The sequence below is a fragment of the Tachypleus tridentatus genome, chromosome 4, assembly GCF_004210375.1.
Source record: "Tachypleus tridentatus isolate NWPU-2018 chromosome 4, ASM421037v1, whole genome shotgun sequence".
Taxonomy (NCBI): Eukaryota; Metazoa; Arthropoda; class Merostomata; order Xiphosura; family Limulidae; genus Tachypleus; species Tachypleus tridentatus.
Window position 1 is genome coordinate 116,310,842 of NC_134828.1, and position 22,654 is coordinate 116,333,495.

Genomic DNA, 22,654 nt, shown 5'->3' on the forward strand with positions numbered 1-22,654 from the left:
AAGTGGAGCTGATTTGCTTTTAACAACTTAAAGAATTTAGTTCACTTATTGCCATGTTTCCAGAGCAGTGTTCCTCAGCAATCCCTAATGGGCATTAATTCTCAGATTCTACTAGTGGAGCTACGAAGTCCTTACCACACATGCTTTCAAGTCATTGCAATGGTGAGCAGAGGCTTTTTTTCCAGAAGTTGGAGTGAATTCCTCAACTCTTGGAGAAGAGGGCAAAGTTGTGAGCTCTCCTTTCTGAGTCCCAGAATTTTATTTTTTTCCCAGATGTTGGTAGGATAGGTACTAATCTGTGTGGGAACCTACTTACAATAGTGGTTCAGGATTGATGCTTGTTTATCTAATTAGGCTGACTATGGCCCTTCTTGTTGATCAATATTTGTTTAGTACATATTTCATGGAAGAGGATACACACACACATATAGAGAGAGAGAGTGTGTTGTCATATTGGCATAGCTATCACTGTGGGTTATAGAAACCATAGCCTTATAACTTCAGTCTCAAATAGTGGAACTTCAGTTATCTGATTGGGGTCTTGACCAGCAGTAATAACAACTTGTAAAATTCCACTCACAGTACATGACTTATCTTCTGAGAGAAAACATGCATTTTCTGGATGTAATGCAGTTCCCTTACTTGGGTGTCTATCTTCTGTTGACACATCCATGATGTATGCAGATGCTCTTGGTATGGATAATGCCCTCACTGTCCCTCCATCTTATCAGTGTAGGATTCTAGCTGTAAGTGTGGGTCGAGGTAAGTGTGTTTTGAAAGTTAACATCTTCTTAAATGAAACTTGTTTTTCCAGTACTTGCCTATTTTCACACACTCTCATTGGTCGTCCTCATTACGAGCCAGTGTTAGAGAATGAGATTGAGTGAGCTTTGAAAAAGTGATAACATTATCAGAATTAGGTGGTTGTATACAGTACCAGGATAGGATAGAGGGCACACTGATGAAGGTGGCAAGTGTCATGAAACAAGCAATGAAGTGAGATATAAAATATTGGAACAAGCAAGGAAAATTAGACCAATGATTGAATAGCAATAAACCTTAGTAGTTCAGAAGTAGCTTTGGATGTGAGGGGAGGTAAGTATTATTGGAAATACATTTTAAATTTAGGTTAACTTTCAGTTTATGGACTGAATTGTGATGAACTATCTTGACTCGTGGTTTAACTAATCATTCTGTCATTATTTGCTAAGAAAATTCTGATGATTCTCTCCAACATGAACTCATTGTTAGATGAACATGTTATGAATTAATATTATGGATATAAAGAGGTGTATCACTATTTCAAACAAATATTCATAAAATAAATATTTGTTAAACTATTTGATCAAAGTATGTACACGTACATTTTGTAGAAATGATTTTACTAGGTTAAATAAACAACATGATAGGCATGCAAATAGCATATCATGGAAACTGATGTTTAGTATTTCAGTTTAAATATTTTTTGGAACAGCACTATGACTGTAGAAATCACATCAGAGTTATTCAGCCAATAGGAGAAGGAAATAAGTTATATGTGTGTGGGACAAATGCTCACAACCCTAAAGACTGGATTATTCATGTAAGTTATCTCAGAAACTTAGTAATATTATTATTATGGAAAATAATGATAATTCTGTATTAAAAGAAAAGTAATAATTTTTGGAAAAAAACATTTAATTTTGTTTGCTATTTTGTCATATTATAAAAAGTCACTTTTGAGTAGCTTTAAAGGTTTGTAAGACTCAAAGAATTCTCTATTATTATTATTATTATTATCTTTTAATAGGAACATTGAACCATTATGTGGAAAATCCTATGCATTTCTTTTTAGCAAATATCAGTATATTTCAATAAATTATTTACACGTCCAAGTGAAATGAAACATTAAAAACAAAAAAACTTTTCAAGAAAGAAAGTAAATGTAGGGATGGGTAATATCATTCCTTCAAAAACATTGTAAACATGGTAGTAGGGATGGGTAATATTACTTCCTCAAAAATGTTGTAAACATGGTAGTAGGGATGGATACATATCATTCCTTTAAAAACATTGTAAACATGGTAATAGGGATGGGTAATATCATTCCTTCACAACATTGTAAACATGGTAGTAGGGAAGGATAATATCATTCCTTTAAAAACATGGAAGTAGGGATGGGTAATATCACTCCCTCAAAAACATTGTAAACATGGTCGTAGGGAAGGGTAATATCATTTCTTCAAAAACAGTGTAAACATGGTAGTAGGGATGGGTAATATCATTCCTTCACAACATTGTAAACATGGTCGTAGGGATGGGTAATATCATTCCTTCAAAAACATTGTAAACATGGTAGTAGGGATGGGTAATATCATTCCTTCAAAAACATTATAAACATGGTAGTAGGGATGGTTAATATCATTCCTTCACAACATTGTAAACATGGTCGTAGGGATGGGTAATATTATTTTCTCAAAAACATTGTAAACATGGTAGTTGGGATGGGTAATATCACTTCCTTAAAAAAACATTGTAAACATGGTAACAGGGATGGGTAATATCATTTCTTCAGAACATTGTAAACATGGTCGTAGGGATGGATAATATCATTCTTTGAAAAACATTGTAAACATGGTAGTAGACATGGGTCATATCACTCCCTCAAAAACATTGTAAACATGGTCGTAAGGATGGATAATATCATTCTTTGAAAAACATTGTAAACATGATAGTTGGGATGGGTAATATTATTTTCTCAAAAACATTGTAAACATGGTAGTAGGGATGGGTAATATCATTCCTTCAAAAACATTGTAATCATGGTCGTAGGGATGGGTAATATTATTTTCTCAAAAACATTGTAAACATGGTAGTTGGGATGGGTAATATCACTTCCTTAAAAAACATTGTAAACATGGTAACAGGGATGGGTAGTATTATTTTCTCAAAGACATTGAAAACATGGTAGTAGGGATGGGTAATATCAATCCCTGAAAAACATTGTAAACATGGTAGTAGGGATGGGTAATATCATTCCCTCAAAAATATTGTAAACATGGTTGTAGCAATGGGTAATACCATTTTTTTCCAAAACATTGTAAACATGGTCGTAGGGATGGGTAATATTTTCTCAAAAACATTGTAAACATGGTAGTAGGGGTGGGTAATATCACTCCCTCAAAAACATTGTAAAGAAGGTAGTAGGGATGGGTAATATCATTCCTTCAAAAATATTGTAAACATGGTCGTTGGGATGGGTAATATCACTCCCTCAAAAACATTGTTAACATGGTAACAGGGATGGGTAATATCATTCCTTCAAAAACATTGTAAACGTGGTCGTAGGGATGGGTAATATTATTTTCTCAAAAACATTGTAAACATGGTAACAGGGATGGGTAATATCATTTCTTCAGAACATTGTAAACATGGTAGTAGGGGTGGGTAATATCATTCCCTCAAAACATGGTAGTAAGGATGGGTAATATCATTCCCTTAAAAACTTTGTAAACCTGGTTGTAGGGATGGGTAATATCAATCCCTCAAAAACATTGTAAACATGGTAACAGGGATGGATAATATCATTCTTTGAAAAACATTGTAAACATGGTAGTTGGGATGGGTAATATCACTCCCTCAAAAACATTGTAAACAAGGTAGTAGGGATGGGTAATATCATTCCTTCAAAATTATTGTAAACATGGTCGTAGGGATGGGTAATATCACTTCCTTAAAAACATTGTAAACATAGTAACAGGGATGGGTACTATCACTTCCTTAAAAAACATTGTAAACATAGTAACAGGGATGGGTAATATCATTTCTTCAGAACATTGTAAACATGGTAGTAGGGATGGGTAATATCATTCTTTCAAAACATGGTAGTAAGGATGGGTAATATCATTCGCTTAAAAACTTTGTAAACCTGGTCGTAGGGATGGGTAATAATATTTTCTCAAAAACATTGTAAACATGGTAGTTGGGATGGGTAATATAACTTCCTTAAAAAAATATTGTAAACATGGTAACAGGGATGGGTAATATCATTTCTTCAGAACATAGTAAACGTGGTCGTAGGGATGGGTAATATTATTTTTTTCAAAAACATTGTAAACATGGTAGTTGGGATGGGTAATATCACTTCCTTAAAAAATTTTTGTAAAAATGGTAACAGGGATGGGTAATATCATTTCTTCAGAACATTGTAAACATGGTAGTTGGGATGGGTGATATCACTTCCTCAATAACATTGTAAACATGGTCGTAGGGATGGATAATATCATTCTTTGAAAAACATTGTAAACATGGTAGTAGGCATGGGTCATATCACTCCCTCTAAAACATTGTAAATATGGTCGTAGGGATGGATAATATCATTCTTTGAAAAACATTGTAAACATGGTAGTTTGGATGGGTAATATTATTTTCTCAAAAACATTGTAAACATGGTAGTAGGGGTGGGTAGTATCATTTTTCAAAAACATGGTAGTTGGGACGTGTAATATTATTTTCTGAAAAACATTGTAAATATGGTAGTTGGGATGGGTAATATTTTACTCTTAAAAACATTGTAAACATGGTAAAAGGGATGGGTAGTATTATTTTCTCAAAGACATTGTAAACATGGTAGTAAAGATGGGTAATATCATTCCCTCAAAAACATTGTAAACATGGTTGTAGGGATAAGTAATACCATTTTTTCAAAAACATTGTAAACATGGTAGTTGGGATGGGTAATATCACTCCCTCAAAAACATTTTAAACAAAGTAGTAGGGATGGGTAATATCATTCCTTCAAAAAGATTGTAAACATGGTCGTAGGGATGGGTAATATCACTTCGTTAAAAAACATTGTAAACATAGTAACAGGGATGGGTAATATCATTTCTTCAGAACACTGTAAACATGGTAGTAGGGATGGGTAATATCATTCCGTCAAAAACATTGTAAACATTGTCGTAGGGATGGATAATATCATTCTTTAAAAAACATTGTAAACATGGTAACAGGGATGGGTAATATCATTTCTTCAGAACATTGTAAACATGGTAACAGGGATGGGTAATATCATTACTTCACAAACATTGTGAACATGGTTGTAGGGGTGGGTAATATCATTACTTCAAAAACATTGTAAACTTAGTCGTAGGGATGGGTAATATTATTTTCTCAAAAACATTGTACACATGGTGGAAGGGATGGGTAATATCATTCTTTGAAAATCATTGTAAACATGGTAGTAGGGATGGGTAATATCATTACTTCACAAATATTGTGAACATGGTCGTAGGGATGGGTAATATCATTCTTTGAAAAACATTGTAAACATTGTAGTAGACATGGGTCATATCACTCCCTCAAAAACATTGTAAACATGGTCGTAGGGGATGGATAATATCATTCTTTGAAAAACATTGTAAACATGGTAGTTGGGACGGGTAATATTATTTTCTGAAAAACATTGTAAATATGGTAAAAGGGATGGGTAGTATTATTTTCTCAAGACATTGTAAACATGGTAGTTGGGATGGGTAATATCACTTGTTTAAAAACATTGTAAACATGGTAAAAGGGATGGGTAGTATTATTTTCTCAAAGACATTGTAAACATGGTAGTAAAGATGGGTAATATCACTCCCTCAAAAACATTGTAAACAAGGTAGTAGGGATGGGTAACATCATCCCTTCAAAAATATTGTAAACATGGTCGTAGGGATGGGTAATATCACTTCCTTAAAAACATAGTAATAGGGATGGGTAATATCATTTCTTCAGAACTTTGTAAACATGGTAGTAGGGATGGGTAATATCATTCCGTCAAAAACATTGTAAACATTGTCGTAGGGATGGATAATATTCTTTGAAAAAAATTGTAAACATGGTAACAGGGATGGATAATATCATTTCTTCAGAACATTGTAAACATGGTAGTAGGGGTGGGTAATATCATTCCCTCAAAACATGGTAGTAAGGATGGGTAATATCATTTCCTTAAAAACTTTGTAAACCTGGTTGTAGGGATGGGTAATATCATTCTTTGAAAAAACATTGTAAACATGGTAGTAGGGATGGGTAATATCATTACTTCACAAACATGGTTGAAGGGTTGGGTAATATTACTCCCTCAAAAACATTGTAAACGTGGTCGTAGGGATGGGTAATATTATTTTCTCAAAAACATTGTAAACATGGTAGTAAAGATGGGTAATATCATTCCCTCAAAAACATTGTAAATATGGTTGTAGGGATAAGTAATACCATTTTTTCAAAAACATTGTAAACATGGTTGTAGGGATGGGTAATATCATTCCTTCACAAACATTGTAAACATGGTAGTTGGGATGGGTAATATCACTCCCTCAAAAACATTTTAAACAAGGTAGTAGGGATGGGTAATATCATTCCTTCAAAAAGATTGTAAACATGGTCGTAGGGATGGGTAATATCACTTCCTTAAAAACACTGTAAACATAGTAACAGGGATGGGTAATATTATTCCTTCAAAAATGTTGTGAACATGGTCGGAAGGATGGGTTATATCATTTCTTCAGAACATTGTAAACATGGTAGTAGGGGTGGGTAATATCATTCCCTCAAAACATGGTAGTAAGGATGGGTAATATCATTCTTTGAAAAACATTGTAAACATGGTAGTAGGGATGGGTAATATCATTACTTCACAAACATTGTGAACATGGTTGTAGGGGTGGGTAATATTACTCCCTCAAAAACATTGTAAACAAGGTAGTAGGGATGGGTAATATCATTCTTTGAAAAACATTGTAAACTTTGTAGTTGGGATGGGTAATATTATTTTATCAAAAACATTGTAAACATTGTAGTAGACATGGGTCATATCACTCCCTCAAAAACATTGTGAACATGGTCGTAGGGATGGGTAATATCATTCTTTGAAAAACATTGTAAACATTGTAGTAGACATGGGTAATATCATTCCCTCAAAACATGGTAGTAAGGATGAGTAATATCATTCTTTGAAAAACATTGTAAACATGGTAGTTGGGAAGGGTAATATTATTTTCTGAAAAACATTGTAAACATGGTAGTAGGGGTGGATAGTATCATTTTTCTAAAACATTGTAAACATGGTAGTTGGGACGGGTAATATTATTTTCTAAAAAACATTGTAAATATGGTAAAAGGGATGGGTAGTATTATTTTCTCAAAGACATTGTAAACATGGTAGTTGGGATGCGTAATATCACTTCCTTAAAAAACATTGTAAACATGGTAAAAGGGATGGGTAGTATTATTTTCTCAAAGACATTGTAAACATGGTAGTAAAGATGGGTAATATCACTCCCTCAAAAACATTGTAAACAAGGTAGTAGGGATGGGTAACATCATTCCTTCAAAAATATTGTAAACATGGTCGTAGGGATGGGTAATATCACTTCCGTAAAAAACATAGTAACAGGGATGGGTAATATCATTTCTTCAGAACTTTGTAAACATGGTAGTAGGGATGGATAATATCATTTCTTCAGAACATTGTAAACATGGTAGTAGGGATGGGTAATATCATTCCGTCAAAAACATTGTAAACATTGTCGTAGGGATGGATAATATTCTTTGAAAAACATTGTAAACATGGTAACAGGGATGGGTAATATCATTTCTTGAGAACATTGTAAACATGGTAGCAGGGGTGGGTAATATCATTCCCTTAAAAACTTTGTAAACCTGGTTGTAGGGACGGGTAATATTATTTTCTGAACAACATTGTAAATATGGTAGTTGGGATGGGTAATATTTTATTCTTAAAAACATTGTAAACATGGTCGTAGGGATGGGTAGTATTATTTTCTCAAAGACATTGTAAACATGGTGGTAAAGATGGGTCATATCATTTCCTCAAAAACATTGTAAACATGGTTGTAGGTATGGGTAATACCATTTTTTCAAAATCATTGTAAACATGGTCGTAGGGATGGGTAATATCATTCCTTCACAAACATTGTAAACATGGTAGTTGGGATGGGTAATATTATTTTCTCAAAAACATTGTAAACATGGTAGCAGGGGTGGGTAATATCACTCCCTCAAAAACATTGTAAACAAGGTAGTAGGGATGGGTAATATCATTCCTTCAAAAATATTGTAAACATGGTCGTAGGGATGGGTAATATCACTTCCTTAAAAAACATTGTAAACATAGTAACAGGGATGGGTAATATCATTCCTTCAAAAACATTGTAAACATTGTCGTAGGAATGGATAATATCATTCTTTGAAAAACATTGTAAACATGGTAACACGGATGGGTAATATGATTTCTTCAGAACATTGTAAACATGGTAGCAGGGGTGGGTAATATCATTCCCTCAAAACATGGTAGTAAGGATGGGTAATATCATTCCCTTAAAAACTTTGTAAACCTTGTTGTAGAGATGGGTAATATCATTCTTTGAAAAACATTGTAAACATGGTAGTAGGGATGGGTAATATCATTACTTCACAAACATTGTGAACATGGTTGTAGGGGTGGGTAATATTATTCCCTCAAAAACATTGTAAACAAGTTAGTAGGGATGGGTAATATCATTCCTTCAAAAATATTGTAAACGTGGTCGTAGGGATGGGTAATATTATTTTCTCAAAAACATTTTAAACATGGTAGTTGGGATGGGTAATATCACTTCCTTAAAATCATTGTAAACATGGTAACAGGGATGGGTAGTATTATTTTCTCAAAGACATTCTAAACATGGTAGTAGGGATGGGTAATATCATTCCCTGAAAAACATTGTAAACATGGTAGTAGGGATGGGTAATATAATTCCCTCAAAAACATTGTAAACATGGTAATTGGGATGGGTAATATCATTCCTTCAAAAACATTGTAAACGTGATCGTAGGGATGGGTAATATTATTTTCTCAAAAACATTGTAAACATGGTCGTAGGGATGGGTAATATCATTCCTTCAAAATTATTGTAAACATGGTCGTAGGGATGGGTAATATCACTCATGTCATCAAGTACAGGGGGCATGCAACATAACAAGCACGCTCATGTCATCAAGTACAGGGTGGAAACATGCAACATAACAAGCACGCTCATGTCATCAAGTACAGGGGGCGGCATGCAACATAACAAGTACGCTCATGTCATCAAGTACAGGGGGCATGCAAAATAACAAGTGCGCTCATGTCATCAAGTACATGGGGAGGCATGCAACATAACAAGTGCGCTCCTGTCATCAAGTACATGGGGAGGCATGCAACATAACAAGTGCGCTCATGTCATCAAGTACAGGGGGGCATGCAACATAACAAATACGCTCATGTCATCAAGTACAGGGGGAGGCATGAAACATAACAACTATGCTCATGTCATCAAGTACAGGGGGGCATGCAACATAAAAATTACCCTCATGTCATCAAGTACAGGGGGGCATGCAACATAACAAGTACACTCATGTCCTCAAGTACAGGGGGAGGCATGCAACATAACAAGCACACATGTCATCAAGTGCAGGGTGGCATGCAACATAACAAGTACGCTCATGTCATCAAGTACAGGGGAGGCATGCAACATAACAAGCACACTCATGTCATCAAGTACAGGAGGGCATGCAACATATAAAGCACACTCATGTCATCAAGTACAGGGGGCATGCAACATAACAAGTACGCTCATGTCATCAAGTACAGGGGGCATGCAACATAACAAGTACACTCATGTCATCAAGTACAGGGGGCATGCAACATAACAAGCACGCTCATGTCATCAAGTACAGGGGGGAAACATGCAACATAACAAGCACGCTCATGTCATCAAGTACAGGGGGAGGCATGCAACATAACAAGTACACTCATGTCATCAAGTACAGGGGGCATGCAACATAACAAGCACACTCATGTCATCAAGTACAGGGGGCATGCAACATAACAATTACGCTCATGTCATCAAGTACAGGGGGCATGCAACATAACAAGCAAACTCATGCCCGCAAGTATAGGGGGGCATGCAACATAACAAGCACGCTCATGTCATCAAGTACAGGGGGGAAACATGCAACATAACAAAAACGCTCATGTCATCAAGTACAGGGGCATGCAACATAACAAGCGCTCATGTCATCAAGTACAGGAGGGCATGCAACATAACAAGCACGCTCATGTCACCAAGTACAGGGGGGCATGCAACATATAAAGCACACTCATGTCATCAAGTACATGGGGCATGCAACATAACAAGCACCCTCATGTCATCAAGTACAGGGGGGCATGCAACATAACAAGTACGCTCATGTCATGAAGTACAGGGGGCATGCAACATAACAAGTACTCTCATGTCATCAAGTACAGGGGGCATGCAACATAACAAGCACGCTCATGTCATCAAGTATAGGGGGCATGCAACATAACAAGTACACTCATGTCATCAAGTACAGGGGCATGCAACATAACAATTACGCTCATGTCATCAAGTACAGGGGCATGCAACATAACAATTACGCTCATGTCATCAAGTACAGGGGCATGCAACATAACAATTACGCTCATGTCATCAAGTACAGGGGGCATGCAACATAACAAGCACGCTCATGTCATCAAGTACAGGGGGCATGCAACATAAAGCACGCTCATGTCATCAAGTACAGGGTGGAAACATGCAACATAACAAGCACGCTCATGTCATCAAGTACAGGGTGGAAACATGCAACATAACAAGCACGCTCATGTCATCAAGTACAGGGGGGAAACATGCAACATAACAAGTGCGCTCATGTCATCAAGTACATGGGGAGGCATTTAACATAACAAGTGCGCTCATGTCATCAAGTACAGGGGGGCATGCAACATAATAAGTACACTCATGTCATCAAGTACAGGGGGCATGCAACATAAGTGCGCTCATGTCATCAAGTACAGGGGGAGGCATGCAACATAAGTACACTCATGTTATCAAGTACAGGGGGCATGCAACATAACAAGTGCGCTCATGTCATCAAGTACATGGGGGCATGCAACATAACAAGCACGCTCATGTCATCAAGTACATGGGGGCATGCAACATAACAAGCACGCTCATGTCATCAAGTACATGGGGCATGCAACATAACAAGCAACGCCTCATGTCATCAAGTACAGGGGGGGCATGCAACATAACAAGCACGCTCATGTCATCAAGTACATGGGGCATGCAACATAACAAGCATGCTCATGTCATCAAGTACAGGGGGCATGCAACATAACAAGCACGCTCATGTCATCAAGTACAGGGCATGCAACATAACAAGCACGCTCATGTCATCAAGTACAGGGGCATGCAACATAAAAGCACGCTCATGTCATCAAGTACAGGGGCATGCAACATAACAAGCACGCTCATTTCATCAAGTACAGGGGCATGCAACATAACAAGCAGCTCATTTCATCAAGTACAGGGGCATGCAACATAACAAGCACACTCATTTCATCAAGTACAGGGGGCATGCAACATAACAAGCACGCTCATTTCATCAAGTACAGGGGGCATGCAACATAACAAGCACGCTCATGTCATCAAGTACAGGGGGCATGCAACATAACAAGCACGCTCATGTCATCAAGTACAGGGGGCATGCAACATAACAAGAACGCTCATTTCATCAAGTACAGGGGCATGCAACATAACAAACGCGCTCATTTCATCAAGTACAGGGGCATGCAACATAACAAGTACGCTCATTTCATCAAGTACAGGGGGCATGCAACATAACAAGAATGCGCTCATGTCATCAAGTACAGGGGCATGCAACATAACAAGCACGCTCATGTCATCAAGTACAGGGGGCATGCAACATAACAAGCACGCTCATGTCATCAAGTACAGGGGGCATGCAACATAACAAGCACGCTCATGTCATCAAGTACAGGGGGGCATGCAACATAACAAGTATGCTCATGTCATCAAGTACAGGAGGGCATGCAACATAACAAGTATGCTCATGTCATCAAGTGCGGTTAAGGGGTCAATAATTGGATCCTATAACATCATCCTATTTAGCAAAAGAAAAGTGAGAGAGAATGATTTTCAGTCACAGTTATAGGAGCAAGATAAATATTGTGAGCTATAACACTTAATGTTATTACAGTAATGCCCCGTCTAGTAGAATCAGTAACACAAGAACCTGCGCTGTTAAAATACGTCATCTTTTTTATTACTTTATGTATTCTTATCTAGTTGTTTTTTGAGGTTATACCATGCATAACAAGAGTTATAATCCTGAAAAGAACTAGCTTTATGACCAGCAACTAGATGCTGAAGAGTACTGTAAGTACTAAATATATATTGCAAGTTCAAAGATTATCTGTATCTCTAAAATGAAGATAGAGTCTCTGTTTACATCTAATCATATGTAATAAAACTACAGTCATCCAAGGTGGATATCTAGCATTATGTAGTTTAACAGTTTCACAAAATGGAAAATATAAATTATACAGTGTACAATAATGCTCTGCAAAAGAGAAGAAAAACTGAATTGATCTGTGGTTCCCTGTTAATGGTAGAGTTCCCATTAACATCACTTAAAGCAAGGATTAAAATTTTTCAGTGTGTCACCATTAATAAGTGTATTTGGTATTGTAATAAACTTTGATGAAGTTACTAATACAGCAGAGAATAATGTTAAGACATAATGATGTGAAATATCAAACCAAATTCCATCAGGAACTACATCACAACAATTTGTAAATATATTGTCAAGTGTCAATACAGCAGCACTTACCACCATAATAAGTTGGTACATACAAGGCTGTGCATTAATGACAGATATCAAATTATTTAATTCAGGCTTCAAGTCATGTGGTTATGATTGGTAAAAGTTTGAATATAATGAAAGACTTTACATTAAAGTCATTCAATCAGTATAAAGAGTTATCTGAAGTGATTCTAAAGTATATAAAAAAATCACTACACTTATAAGAATTTAAGAAGTATCTATATATCAGGCTTAAATTTGCAATTAAAAACTGAGTTATCACATCATCTATTTTATGAATAATACTTCTAATATTTAGACATATTAAATTAAGCCTATTTTCCATTATTAATCTTGTTAGTAAATGCCCCTTTACTCTGTCTTAGATTATGTTTCAGATAAAAAGAAAATTTGAAAATTAAACCGTCCAGCCAAAACTCAGAAGAAAAATATTTTGATCCTATTTCAGACTGTCAGTTAAGTTCAACACAGAATGAAGCTGATATACTTATCTTTTCAGTTGTGAGCTGTTTACATTTCTTTTTACACTGAAGTCATTTATCTAAAAATAACTGTTGTATCACTTACTGTGGTATCTTGTACACATTGCCCAATATACATCATCCTGCTACCATCATAAGCTGATTTCAAAGAAACATCTTTATTGTGTTTTTTTTAACACATCAAGTGCCAGTAGCCCAGTTTTTCACTTGTTTCTTTTTTTTCTTGGAATATAACAAATTATCTTTTAGGATTCTCTTGTGCTTTATCATCAGAAACACACTGATATGGATATTCAATTTGGATAACATAATTTTTTAGAAATTTCTTTATTAGCCCTTTCTGGTTCACTATTTAATTTGTCAGTTGTATTACCTGTCTGATACTTACTCTTAAGTGCAACAGCATAAGTTCAAGAACTGTTAGTTTTCAAAGGATCAGTTTCCATGTTAATTGTATTTTCGAGCACTGAAACTACTACATTATGGCCATGAAGAGCTAATAGATTCTGCCCACTTTCCTTTACTTTACTGTGACATAATTTGTAATAGATTCTGCCTACTTTCCTTTACTTTACTGTTACATAATTTGTAACAGATTCTGCCCACTTTCCTTTACTTTACTGTGACATAATTTGAGTTCCTTCTTCAAACTAATATTCTTTCATTACAAATTCCAATTTACTTTCCATTCTAATGGCAAATTCTTCCAAAAACACTAGACAGTACTACTGTTGCAATTATTTAATGTATGCACATTGTTAATTAGATCACCAATTTATCATTACCTAGGTTTTCAGCTTTGGAATTAAATTTCTCAAGTTCTTCATCATTGTTATTGTCTTTATGAATATTAGAATATGAGAGCTATCGTTACATCTAGATCGTATATATTGTTTTTAAATTGATGCATAACATTAAAATCCTATACTTTATATTTATACATTTGATGTGAAGCTTTAATTGACATGTAAAACAATAAATAACAATACTTTCACTATTGTAAGGCTTGCTCACTGCAACTTTAAAAAAGAGCAGACTTTACACTCGTTGTAACAAGATGCCATCTCACCTTAACACATACTCTCTTGATACGTAACAAGGTTATATTTATAACCAAGTTTTAAATACAGTGAGGTTCCAACAATAATATGTATTGTTTATTATTAGCTGACAATTTCTGTTTCTCCCTACATTAAGAGTGTTTGTAAGAAACACCAAACATCTTTGAGAACACTAACCTCAGTGGATAGTGATAAAACATCATTTATGCTAGAATTATGTATTTTTAGAATACTAATAGTTAATCATATTTAAGAAAAAACTGATACTTCACTTGAAACACACACCACCTCATGGTGATTGATTGACATTATAGTTTTGATGTTTGAATTATCAGGTAATAAAAAACAAGCACTAAAAAGCTGAACAATAAATTTAGACATTTTGCTACAATATCTACCGATATTCCTAGAACTTATGACTCGGTCATTACACAGATATTGCTCTGAAAAGAAATGCTGTGGAGTATTGTGAGATTCTGATGGCCTTTGAAGAAATATTTTAAATACCATTTTGATGAACAGTTTGAGCCATCCTTGAGAACATTTCTGTATTAAGAAATGTTTTCTGTCAAGCAGGAAGAAAGGCTCAATTTTTTAATACTAGGACAATGAAAGGCACCTGGTGTTGACTCTTAATGTTGTTATTTATTAGCAAATTAGAACATTTGGATATAGGATGTAAAAAGTTCTGTTATTGGGAATTTGGTAATTCTGTATGTGATTGTTTGAAGCTATAAATTAGTTTCTCCTTAAACTGTTTTATGTGTTTCGTATAGAAAGGTCATATGTTCAAATACTGCAAATCTAGTTTTCAAAAAAAATATTTTTTTATTGTAAACTTATTACATGTGCTGGTTTCCTGTAAGAATGCTCATTGGTTGAGAGTAGTTGGAATATATAAAAAAAGAGGCAAATGCACTTTTTAAAACTCAATAACGTTAATACATGTATAACTGTTACAGAAGCTGTAGGTTATGATTGATTTTTATTTCATTTTTGTTTTGCTCTAATACACATTCATTGTTGACACAACTGTAATTTGTAGTTTTTGACACTTTTAAATTTTGTTTGAATAAATTAATGTTTGAGAAAAGTTATAAATACTGTAGTTTATTTCTCTTAAGACAAAATTTCCAGTTTACAAAACAAAGTGTATTTTATACTAGTTAACACTAATCTCTTATGCATATTCTGTTTTGTTACTAATGTTCTTTCTCAGAATTGGTTGCATCCTGTCAGTACTTGCTGTCTACTTGTTTATTTCTTAGGCTAATCTATCACATATAGGACAACATGAAAAGTATCCTGGTATTGGAAGTGGAATTGCCAAATGTCCATTTGATCCAGAGGACAATTCAACTGCTGTATGGGTTGGTAAGTTTCTTTCTTTAAATGTTGAAGCTTTTATCTGATATATTTTATTCACATTAGATATTATATTATCTGCCTTAGAAAACAGTATTTTTGAGGCATCATTTCTGTTTTTCTGTCACTCACAGTTTCTTGTTTTTCTATCTTAATCATATGAACTATTAACTAGTAAAATGTATTAATTTGGGAAATTTTCTGGTTTATAGTAAAATATATTGTACCATTCTGTTTTTTGCAAATATCTTTCTACCTAGTTATGAATATTTCAAATTTGTAACAAAAACTTAAGTAAGAACTTATTTCTATGTTTGTTAACTTTATCCAATGTGTCTTTTATAATCCCTTTCCTAAAAGTCCATGAAGAACACTTTTTATTTCAAGTGTGACATAAACTATGGAGAAAAAGTATTGTTTCATGTTTCCAGAACTGTGATGTCTAACTGTAATTTATTGGTTGTAACCTTGGTTGTAATTTTAGGTACGCTAAGGGATTGTTTTGGGTAAAACTTCCATTTTGATTACGTATTTTAATGAAAGCTGACTAGTTTTGTTTCAGCCCTGATACACTATGGATGTATAAAAAAGCAAATTGTGTTCGGCAAACATACAAAGCACTGTTGAAACCTTTTATCTCTGACAAAACTTCAACTGTGTTAAAACTGTGTATGTTTTTAAACCAAACATGAAATTCTTGACCTATTTTTGTCGCTGTTTTCCCTTGCTATTATGAAAGAGTATTCAACAGTGCAAGCTTGTTTTTTTGAAAATATTTTGTTTTGCAATTAATGTAAATCTTATTTTAATGTAAACATTATGAATATTTTTCTTATTTTTTCATTTCCTTTTATAAATGTTAAGTTTGTAATACATGTATTTTATTACATAAAAAAAGATCATAATATGTTAAGAATTAGCATGATACTATTATTATAATTCTCATTTTTACTCATCTTTTTAAATTACTGAAAATATGAGAAGTATTACTACCTTCTACTTAACAAACTTATTTCCAAAGATTACTAATTTTAACATCTATAAATGTTGTACTTGAATCTTGAGATTGAAATTCAGAAAATGGTAAAACAAACATTGTATTTCATAAAAAAATTTAAAATTCAACTTTAAAAAAATAACTAACCACACATATATCAAGTCAGCATTATGGGTCTTTTCTAAATATATTTTCTTGTTCATGTTTTAAATATTTAAAGATGTAGAGCTGAAAATTTGAAAACAATTTTTAATCATATGTTCAAATCTTAACATGTTAACTACAGCATTTTAATCAATATTGATCGTCATTGAATTAATTTTGAAATTTAACTTCTTTAGAATAGTGTTTGAAAGTTCCATGGAAATGCTGTATTTTTGTTTTCTTCCAAAGATGTTAAAATTAATTCAATGCAAAAGAAAATAATAAAAAATTATATAATACTTTATTACTGACAAACAAGCAAACATGCATAACATGTTACCAGTAAACAACTATAAATCAGTTTGGTTATTTGATGAGATCCTTATGAGTTACTGGGTCAGTGTTTTCAACTTGAAAGAAATGATTACTTGCCTTTTTTTACTATATGCTGCCAAGTGTAAACTTTTAATTTACTGCAATGTAGCATATCATAAATAAGTAAAACTAGCTTGTGTTTCACTTTTACATAATTGGGTTTGATTCCCCTTGGTGGACTTAGCAGATAGCCGGTGTGGATTTGCTATAAAAAACATGCACACATATACACTTTTACATACTATTGTATTTGCATAATAGTAAAGATAAATTAGTTAAAATCTTATTTTGTTGTAGCTGTGACAAAAGTGTGACTTAATTTTCACAGGTAAACTCATTTTTTCACTTGTTTAGGTTTTTTTAAATAAAGTATGAAGAACTTTATCAACATTTTAAATGTGATCCTGCCTGTCGTAGGCCATATATTACATTATGGTGGCACAGCCAAGAGGTTATTCCATATAGTGTAAACAGTGCAGTTTTACAGATAGAAAAATGCAGATGTTGATCACAACACATTCTTTGCAGCTGATGTTGGTCTAGCAGAGACATTGTTCTTAAATGTGTTTGTTCTCAAGTTCTATTTTGTTTTAGAATACAGTTTTGAAGTGCTTCTTCCAAACCTGTATTCTCATAGTAAGACACCACTTAAACGTAACGTATAACAGTAATTTCAGTTCTGTATTCTAATACAGGTGTCACGTCATGCAGCATTAGTTTTGTGTCAGATAGAACATAGCTGTAACTTCACACAATATTTCAGAAAAGTCATATTAAGTTTGTTTCCATGTGATTTTCTATACAACTAAAAGAGATGCATATGTTGCTGAACTAACATATTATAAAGTAACATGCATTGTTTTGATTAAAACTACCACTGTTGTGTATTTTTTTATATTCCCCTGTATATGTGGGAAGTAACTCAAGTGTTTTGATATGTTATGTATCTTAATTTATCTCTCACAGTAAAGTTTTGTCTATTAAAAATTTAAAATGTTGAAAGTGAACTGTCAGGAATAATATATATTATAAAGTAAAGAAGCATTTTTTGTGTGTGTAGCAAATAGATTACATTAAACAGGGTTCAGTGCTTTTAGTCACCATGTCACTGAAGGAACAAAATGGTCATTAACTGGAATAGCTTGACATTTTTATATATTTCTTGTTCTTCTGTTACATCTTACTTTAGAGCTTGGGAATCCAGGAGATCTCCCTGGGTTGTATAGTGGCACTGTAGCAGAGTTCACCAAGGCTGACACTGTAATATTTCGTACAGATCTGTATGATCCTTCGACAGGAAGAAGAGTTTATCCATTCAGCCGAACTATCAAATATGATTCAAAGTGGCTGGACAGTAAGCTCAATTTTTAATGTAGATTAAACATTAAACTGCTTATGTACAAGTGTTAGCACAATTGGTTAAAATAACAAAGGTATATGTTTTAACTTTTTGATGAAATATAACAATTATGGTCATTTTTGTTTCTGAATTTTGAACAGATTTTGTTTTTTTATACTATAAAAGAGTAATAATTATTTTAGTAGTTATTAAAATATGGTTCAGTTGTTTGAATTATGATTAACTTCTTTTCTTAACCCTATTTGAAATAGGTGTGGTTTTTGTTCTTTAAAGCCATTGTTGCATACAGGTAATTTTCAATAAAACCCAAAATTTTAAAAGTATTTTTTTAAGAATGTAATGGCCCTCAGTTGTTGATAAACTTTTGAAAGAGTACAAGATAAATTAAAATTACTTTACATGGTGAAAGAAGCTGTTAAATTTGTAGATCTTTCTGTTGTAGATTAAAGTTTTTACTGTGTTTTAGTGTTCCATGCAGAAGTTCATTTAACCAGTACGTTTCTAATGTATACTATAATTTATAACTGATATCTAAGAGTACATGAAATTTGTAGTTGCTTACTTTAAAGTAGAGTTTTTGCTACTTAATATAACTGTAATATTTTCATTTAGTATTAAAATGTCGGTGTTTCTCTCCAGAGCCTCAGTTTGTTGGCTCTTACGACATTGGAAACTACGTCTTTTTCTTCTTTCGAGAAAGTGCCGTGGAATACATTAACTGTGGGAAGAATATTTACACCCGTGTTGCTAGAGTCTGTAAGGTGAGGGAAGTGAATTATTTGTCATGATTATCTCATGACATTTTCAAATCTTCATTTTGTGATTACTTTAAGTGGAAATTGGTGAACTGTTGAAAAAGAAAAGAACATCAACCATATAAACATTTGTTTCATAGAAAGCTAAGAGTGTTATTGTAACAGCGTAACACCAGTAACTTTAGTAACAATTTGAAGCATGAATTTCAGTAATATTTAGCATTAATGTTTTTTGTAGAAAGAATACTTGATTTATAGCCATAATAATATTTGGTAGGTCCATAATTGAGATGTTAAACTAGAGTTAGATGTGATTTGGGTTTTTGTATAAATTGTAAAGACAAATAATTGAGTAAATTATTGAAATAATATTTTGACACTCAAAGAATTACTAAAATTATCTAAACTTGTCTGGTCTGATGAACAAATACATTTGTAGTTATCAGCTGTAGGGAGGGTCTGTTCCAAATTTTGAAATTTGTGAGGAAATTATTGTTTTGGTAAGCCTCTCTTCTACACAAATAATGCTTGATTTTTAGCACAAAGATTTATTTGGTACAGAAAGAGTTTTGATTCAGTTCTTTAATTAGGCATAAGAATAAATAATCTGTAATTTTTTTCAATCAAAAATTATTAATAAAATTATTTTAGAATTTATTACTATGGAAAAAAATGCATAACTACATTTTTCTCTTTTCTCAAGTTAAAAACTTGATTGAATGTGGTTCTCTCACTCAAATCCATGCCTTTATGTTGTAAAATGTGGCTATTGTTTAAAGATATATTATGAGCAAATTAACCACAAATATGTTCTAATATGAATTTCTGTGATGTTGGACAAGAAAACCATCAAAAACACTTCTGAGTGGTCATCTGAAGATTATTAGTGGACTATATGTTTTTTACAACTGCATTCATATGAATATGAAAAAACATTTTCTATCTTGACTATTGAGAGAATTATTTTGTAGCTTTGAAGAAAAAACAGCATCTTGAAACAACATTTATTACATTTACTAAGTGTTTCAGAATCTTATAGAAACTGACAATAATATTTTTGTATTATATATCTTTCGTTAAGACCAAAAATCTGTTGAATGTAGTTCTTTAGCTGAAGGAGATTTAGTGTAACATGATGAAATTTAATAGCTGGAACTTTCTCAAAAGCTTTGGAGCAAATGTGTGTGTGTGTTTGTGTTGTGTATATATATATAATTTTAGCAAAAATAAATAATTACATCCAAATGAAGCCAAATAAGTAAACAAAATCATGAGTTAGGACTGAACAGCAAATCCCAACCTCTGACTAATTATATTATAACCATAAGTTTTAAGCCATAAACAAAACACATTAAAATTAAACAACATATGCTGCATATTTTTAAAAGAACCTAAGGGACAAGTTACAATGTGGGATTATAAAATGTATCCTTGGTTTTGGAGGTGACTATAAAACTAGGACCCACATTGCAGTGGGGGTACACCATCTGTTAGTCTTAACCTCCAATTTGCTAGTCTCACATAAAAAAGATTGGAAATTAGGAGAGTGAGATATGGGTACTCAAGCCCACAATGTTCCACATTTATTTTTCATCTTGCATGTTCATCTTATTCTTATTTTAACTTGGGAGAGCAGTCACCTTCCCACAACAGTCTGCAGGCAATGAAGGGTGATATAGATGTTGGGCATTGAGGGCTTAAGCAGCTACATATCACTCTCTTAATTCCTAATTTTCCAATGTGAGACTAGTGAATTGGGGGTTAAGACTGATAGACGGTGTATCCTCACTGCAATGTGGGTCCTACTTCTCCAGTCATCTCCAAAATATAGGATCCATGTTGTAGCTTGTACCTTGGAGTCTTTTTTAAAATATGCAGCATATTTTGTTTAATTTTAATGTGTTTTGTTTATGGCTTGAACATTTATGGTTATAATATATCATATATATTGATAATATAAAGAGATAAAGGGGTTAGTTACTCAGATATTTGGTGAAATAATGAATCATTTTGGGGAGAGATGTAAGTTTGTTAGTTAATTAACCCTTTCATAAGAGGTAAGGGTTCAAAGGTTATATCATTGTGTTTGTCTACTTGTATTCAAAATTTTATTTAATTAGTATATTATATACTTGTGTCAGTAAGTTTGGAATCAAATTGTAGATTATAATTCAAACTTTAATATTATGTATGTGCTAACTTCTTCTTAATTTAAAAGTAAATATTAAAATAACACATTTAAATATAGATTTTATTGAGTCACATGGTACATTGAATACAGCACTGTTTAAAATTATATGTTTATGATGTTAAAATACTAGGTTTATAGTTTTGTACAAATTATGAACTCAAATTACCAATATTAACAAGCTACAATATAAAATAAGAACCTCATATCTTTCTCTCTTGTATTATGAGATATGGCTTGTGTGCTGAATCATATATAATGGCACTGTTCAACTCTTCTCTTTGAAACAGTATCTTATTTACACTTACTTCAATATATAACATGTGAATAACCAATGAACAGCTTAGAATGTCCCCAGAGTAGAATCTCCCTACCATTTTAATATTTGAAAATGCTAAAATGTTCTTTTGATCCAAGATTTCAATGAGGTAAGTATTGTTTCAGTGTGCTCAGAGTTTCATATTTTTTTATAATCTAAATGAATCATAGTATCCAAGCTTAACAAATCAGTGTGGAATTCTATGATATAAATGTAGTTATTTATGATACTTTGGTTATTCAACTGTGTATATTTGTAAACCTAAAAAAAAATGTTCTTATCCTCCATGTGCAAAATTTTAAAAGGCTTAGCAACATATTTTCAGCAGCAACCAAATACATAGTTCATAGTGAGAAGAAATAACTGTTTGCTTTACTTCTTAATTTATTATTTTATATTTTAAGAAAAATAAGTTTAATAATTTATATCTAAATGGTATTAATCTATGTACATATATATAATGTATAATAATTGAAATGTGACTATATATTGCAAAATACTAGTTCATTAAAACACAGCCAAGGCAGGGAAGACTAAAGGTCAGTTTTATATTACTGGAACGTGACCTTAATGCACTTGCACCATGTCAGTGCTAGTTATGTAATGTTAGGTAGGCAAGACTGGAAGATCAGTTTAATAAAAAAAAAAAAACCAATAAATATAACATTTGTAGCATTGTGAGACTTAAAGTACTTAGACTAAACATTTGTATTTTCGTGTTATAATATGTAGTCTTTCTAGCATAAAAAAGCATAATTTATATTTATTTGATAATTCTTGTGTGATGGATTCGAGGTTCATTACATGACAGACCACACATAGTTAGAGTACAGAAAAATAACATACAGTATAAAGTTTTACTGAAAACAAATGTTTGAAATGTATTTAGGAGGT

The 22,654-nt window shown here is 33.1% G+C and overlaps 1 protein-coding gene across 1 annotated transcript in view; it reads left to right on the forward strand.

Moving 5' to 3' along the window:
- LOC143248203 (semaphorin-2A-like) overlaps positions 1–22,654 on the forward strand; it is a 57,807-nt gene that overhangs the window by 17,171 nt on the left and 17,982 nt on the right. Inside the window, exons 5-8 of the mRNA XM_076496636.1 lie at positions 1,475–1,582; positions 15,526–15,631; positions 18,328–18,492; positions 19,138–19,259. Coding sequence (XP_076352751.1) covers positions 1,475–1,582; positions 15,526–15,631; positions 18,328–18,492; positions 19,138–19,259 — 501 coding nt within the window. The remainder of the gene's footprint in view (positions 1–1,474; positions 1,583–15,525; positions 15,632–18,327; positions 18,493–19,137; positions 19,260–22,654) is intronic.